The 5,740-nt window shown below is 53.5% G+C and overlaps 1 protein-coding gene across 1 annotated transcript in view; it reads right to left on the bottom strand.

Moving 5' to 3' along the window:
* Positions 1–2,691, bottom strand: part of LOC113407956 (zinc finger protein 585B-like) — a 44,290-nt gene extending 41,599 nt beyond the window's left edge. The window contains exons 1-2 of the mRNA XM_029913267.1: positions 2,658–2,691; positions 1,934–2,047 (exon numbers count right to left, since the gene is read on the bottom strand). Of these exons, the coding sequence (XP_029769127.1) occupies positions 1,934–2,047; positions 2,658–2,691 (148 nt within the window). The remainder of the gene's footprint in view (positions 1–1,933; positions 2,048–2,657) is intronic.
* Positions 2,692–5,740: the final 3,049 nt, after the last annotated feature.

Raw genomic sequence — 5,740 nt, forward strand, 5'->3', positions numbered from 1 at the left:
GAACTAGGTGTGACCTCTGTATGAAACTTTTCCCACAGTCCAAGCACTTATGGGGTCTCTCCCCTGTGTGGTTTAACTGATATCTAATTATTTGTGTCTTCGAAATGAAACATTTCCCGCACTCGAGGGATTGAGCGGGTTTCTCTCCAGTGTGGCTTGTCCCATGGTTATTAAGATCTGAGAGCTTATTGAAGCTTTCCCCATGGTCCAAGCATTGAAGGGGTTTCTCTCCAGTATGGATTGTCTGATGTGTCACAAACTGTGATCTCAAAATGAATCCTTTCCCACACTGAAGGTAGTGCCACGGTGTCTCTTGCTTGGGATTTGTCTGCGGCGCTCTGGGATCCTCCTCTCCTCCCCCACCGTTAATAGATTCATCCACTTTCTTCCCTGGGTGGTTTCCCAGAAGCCTCTCTGACCTGTGCCGACTTCCCCAGGTTTCTGCCTGCTCCAAGCACTGGGAAAAATTTCCTTCATCTCTTCCTACAAAGGTCCCCTGCGGTTCCACTTCCCCGGGAACTTCCTCATGATGATTCCCCTCCTCATTCTCCCTCCCTTGCTCAGCACCTGCTGGGAGAGACACAATCCAGACAGGAGTCATTGTGCTGGGGAGAAAGAGGAATAGCACCGAGGGAAAACCCAACACAAAGACTGAGCAATTGGACTCCGCCTCCACATCCCACCCAAACGCTCACAGGGAAGGAAAGCTGGGAAGCAAACTCCTGCTGCTAAGAGGCTGGGTGGAATGGCATGAGCTATATCTGATGACTGCAGCCCTGTCCTGGCTGAGATGAGGAAGAACTGGGGTGCTTACTCACACCATATTTTGGTTACAAAGTATTCTTAAAACTACAATACCCACCTGCTGAAGTGAAAAAACAGAGTGACAGAGCCAGAAGAGTACCCAGAAGCCACCTACTACAGGACAGGCCCAACAAAGAAAATAACAGAACGCCACTAGCCGCCACCTTCAGCCCCCAACTGAAACCTCTCCAGCGCATCATCGAACATCTACAACCTATCCTGAAAGATGATCCTTTACTCTCACAGATCTTGGGAGACAGACCTGTCCTCGCTTACAGACAACCCCCCAATCTAAAGCAAATACTCACCAGCAACCACACACCATACAACAAAAACACTAACCCAGGAACCTATCCTTGCAACAAAGCCTGATGCCAGCTCTGTCCACATATCTATTCAAGTGACGCCATCATAGGACCTAACCACGTCAGCCACACCATCAGGGGCTCGTTCACCTGCACATCTACCAATGTGATATATGCCATCATGAGCCAGCAATGCCCCTCTGCCATGTACATTGGCCAAACCGGACAGTCTCTACGCAAAAGAATAAATGGACACAAATCTGACATCAGGAATCGTAACATTCAAAAACCAGTGGGAGAACACTTCAACCTCTCTAATCACTCAGTGACAGACTTGAAGGTGTCAGTTTTGCAACAAAAAAACTTCAAAAACAGACTCCAAAGAGAGACTGCTGAACTCGAATTAATATGCAAATTAGACAATTAATTTAGGCCTAAACAGAGACTAGGAATGGTTGGGTCATTACACTAATTGAATTTTTTCCCCCCCATGTTAAGTTCTCCTCACACCTTCTATGGGTCATCTCGATTATCACTTCAAAGTTTTTTCTTCTGCTGCTACGGATAGCTCATCTCAATTGATTGGCCTCTTACAATTGGTATGCGTACTTCCACCTTTTCATGTTCTCTGTATGTATAAATAACTTCTGTCTGTGTGTTCCACTCTATGCATCTGAAGAAGTGAGCTGTAGCCCACGAAAGCTTATGCTGAAATAAATTTGTTAGTCTCTAAGGTGCCACAAGTACTCCTCTTCTTTTTACCATATTTTGGGATTCTCAACTTTTTCCTTCATTTCCTAGATGGTTTCTGTGTCAGTCCTCACCTGTGCGGGTGCATCTCGGAAGCCTTCTTTCTTTGCAGGCCTGGAGATCGGGCACCCATGGCTCCTCCCCTCGTTCCAGCCGGGCGATCAGCTCAGGTTTGGGAATGGGAAATCCTGCGCAGAGGGTGAAATCAGACCAGATCAGGGTGGAGTATTTGTCAGAAAGGACATTCCGTGAGTGGAACCAGTCGCTGTGCTCTGCTGGAGGAACGTGGAATCCAAGAAGATGGGGAAATGGTCACTGAGCCCCCTCGCGCAGAGGAAGTTGTCTGGGGAGATGAGTTGAATTATTACTACACCCTCACTAGGCGTTCCCAGGATCTGTGCGTTCTGGGGGCCTTGCTGACTCACACACAGCTCTGCACTTAAACCTCTGCCTCTTTCTAAACCTGCAGAGCCCAGAGCCCTCCCCATGGCTGGAGCTATTCCCAAGGAGGGAGGTGAACAGGGATTGTGTGTGCAGCCGAGAAACAACACAGACAGGACAATGCTGGATTTATGCTCCTTTGAAAGCTGGAGGGGTGGGGATGGTTTAGCTTGTCCATTGGGTTTTGACACCCATGTCCCACTGGAAAGGGCACAGAGATGCAAGTCTCTCTCACACGGCAGCTGTGCATTATGGAACCCACTCACCTCTGATCTAACTGACATGGGAAGAACCTGACCAGATTCAGACACACAGACCCCACGGCTTCTAGTATCTGAGGGAACGGGAATCTCTTACCCAGCGAGGTCACCATCTCATAGTTCTCCTGCATGACATCCCTGTAGAGGGCTCTCTGAGTGGGGTCCAGCAGAGCCCCCTGCCCCTGGGTGAAATACACAGCCACCTCCTCGAAGGTCACCGGCATCTGGAACACCAAAAGCCCCCATTCATTACCTGCTGCTCCAGCCACAATCCGACTAGTCACGCGGGAGGAAGGATGAAGAAATGGAAGCTCTGGGAGCGCCAGAGTAGCAGAATCCCACCCCCATCCAGCTCAGAGCAGCCAGGAGGCTTCAGGGGGTGGGGAGAAGGTGAGAGCTCCTTGTCCTTCCCAGCACACGGAGCAGGGCAGGGTCTTCTCATTTCCCACATGCCTGCCAGACATAGGCTGATACGGGAAGCAGAGCTCTGAGCCAGAGACAGGGACAGGAATCGCAACACTTCCCTTCATATTTCACAGCAGCCTCAGGCTAGTGGGGTCTCACTCCAGCATTGGGAGCCTTGAAAATGTTCCCAGCCCTGTGCAAGGGGGTTGTATCCTTTTTGAGAAATGGGGGAATGTCCCATCTCCCCTCCCCCGTCACCAATGGGCCCACTCAGAAAATCAGCAGGTTTATCACACCTTGTCTGCTCCCTGCCCCTGCCCAGGAGCTCCCTGAAAATCCCCTACCTGAGCTGGCTCCATCACAGACATTTCCCTTCCCGGCATCCTGGAAGATGGGCCCATCTGGAGCGAAATGTGGATATGATTCCTCAGCCTGTCGGGGCGAGAGGGGCGATGGGGGAGGTTACAGAAGGGGCTGGAGTCCATGTCACACCCCGGTTCCCCCCCAGCCTCTTCAGACCCTCCCAGTAACTGCATCTCTGAGCCAAATGCTAGAAAAAAAGCAGAACTAAAGGGGCCACTTTGGGGGATTTCCCCACACTGCCGTGTAAACTCCTCTCCCTTAGGAGCAGCAGGAGCCCTCTGATGGCATCACCTAAAGAACGAGCTGCCCTGGACTCCTGCAGCAGCCCCCAGGGACAGGCAGGCAGAGGCTGATCCCATTGGCCCATCCACACTCCCTGCCTGCCCAAAGCAGCAGTGACTCCGGTGTGGCTGAGATGTGAATCCTGCCCAGACATCAGACCAGGGCCTGGGCGACCCCAAAACTCATGAGACACAGACCCCACCAGCACGGGTGTGTCTGACAATAACAACACGCTGGGAGCAGGGTGTGGGTGTGGGGGGCTGGGTTTTTGCCTCTGTCCCCCGCCAGTCTCCCCACCCCCCCCTTCCCTCGCAGTGCCCCCACTCACATCTTCCCCCATTCCAGCCTCGCTCCCCTCAGCCCCACAATCCCCCCCGATCCCCTGCATCGCCCCATCTTCCCTTCAGTGCACCCCCGCCCCCATCCCAGCCTGCCCCCCGCATCCCCAGCACCCGCCTCCTGCCCCCACCCCGCTCCCCCCGCCTGCCCTCACCCCCTGCACCTCTTTATCCGCCTCCCCCTGCAGCCCGGGTGTGACGGGGTGGGGGCGGGTTTCTCTTACCTTCCCTCCGAGCGGGGCCCCCCTGGGGCAGGGGCAGGGCCGGGAAGGGGCCTGGCCAGGCTGGGGGCTCTGCCCTGGGAGAGGCTCCTGGGGAGCAGCGGGAAGGGCCCTGCTGGAGATTCCCCTCTCCCGGCTGCAGCCAGGGCTCCGGGGTCCCAGCACCAGCCGCCGGGGCTCGGGGATCTCGCCAGGAGCCAGAGTCACCGCAGCGGCTGCGAGTCACTTCCTGCTGCCGGGCCTGAGCCCCGCGATCGCTCCCCCCAGAGCCGCCTCCCAGCTGCTCCTGGGTCCTAGCGATCAACCCACCGCTTTGCAGCATCTCTGTGTCTGGCTCCTGTTACACTCACAGGCTCTAAGGTCAGAAGGGCCGATCATGAGCATCTAGCCCAGCGATTCTCACGACCAAATTTGGTGGCCTCAGAGTGTGGCCAGCAACTCTCCCTGGTGGCCGCTCTGACACTTTCCCCTATAATCCTAACTAACTTTACGAGAAACCAATAAATATGCACAGAGGTAAGCAGGGGAAACGGTCTTACTATTGTGGGGAACTTTTCTGGCTTATACACCACCCTGATAGAATCGAATAGCAAAAGGAGCTGAGTCCTCGCTCCCACTCCCTTTACCTGGAGACCTGCCTGACCTCCAGGACTCCCCTTCCACTCCGGTGTCTGAAACCCCGACGAGGCTGGCCCCAAGATTGCTGCGGGGTTTTCATCCCCAATTTTGTTGTGATCACTCAGGAGAGAGGCTAGGGTGTCGTATCCCCACTCTGGGGTGCTCTCTTCCCTCCGGACACATCCCTGATGTGGCCATTCAGAATTGCATTGAGTTCAGAACAAATACGATTTATTAAACAGCAAGTAATAAAAAAATTAAGGAAAAAATGGGAAAGGGGAATGGAAAACATGATGTCATCCCACGCTGCCCAGGGTCCCCCCTCGCTCTCCCCAGCTGCTCACCACACCCAGCTCCAGACTGCTCCAGACCCAGCAACCCTCTGCATCAGTGCTTCTGCTGCTCCTCTCCCCTTAGCTCTGCCCTTCTCTGGCAGGCAGCTCCAGCTCACACAGAGAACGGGCACCTGACTCCCTCATTGGCCTGCCTGCCTGTCCTGTCAACGAGGTTGACCTAGTGCCTTGGCCTCTCTCCATTCGCCCTGGGGACTAGTCTGAGGGTTTTCATTTCTCATTGGCCCTTCCTGTCTTTTGGTACTGGGAGAAGCCAAGCAAAAACCCCTCACTAAGTTTCAGTAAGGGGCCAACAGTCATGGGGTCAGACAACTTCCAAAGCATCCTTCAGGTGAATTATAAATTTCTTTGTTTCCCCCTTTCTTCCTGTTGGTGATGGACAGCCAGATAAGAGTTTTCTAATACCCACAGTCGGTCCTTTGTCATCTCTGAGGAGTTTGAGTGGGACAATCCCCAGAACTATGACATATTTCAGTAACAAAAACTTTGATATATGTCTGGGTCTTTATGGACAGATCCTCGTCTTTGAGCCTGCTGAGCGGGTTTTGCCATAACAGCAAATGTCCAGGGGTGTTTGCAGAGCACAAGGGCTGAAGCTCA

The sequence above is a fragment of the Terrapene carolina genome, unplaced genomic scaffold (genome assembly GCF_002925995.2).
Source record: "Terrapene carolina triunguis isolate 2854851 unplaced genomic scaffold, T_m_triunguis-2.0 Scaffold564, whole genome shotgun sequence".
Lineage (NCBI taxonomy): Eukaryota > Metazoa > Chordata > Testudines > Emydidae > Terrapene > Terrapene triunguis.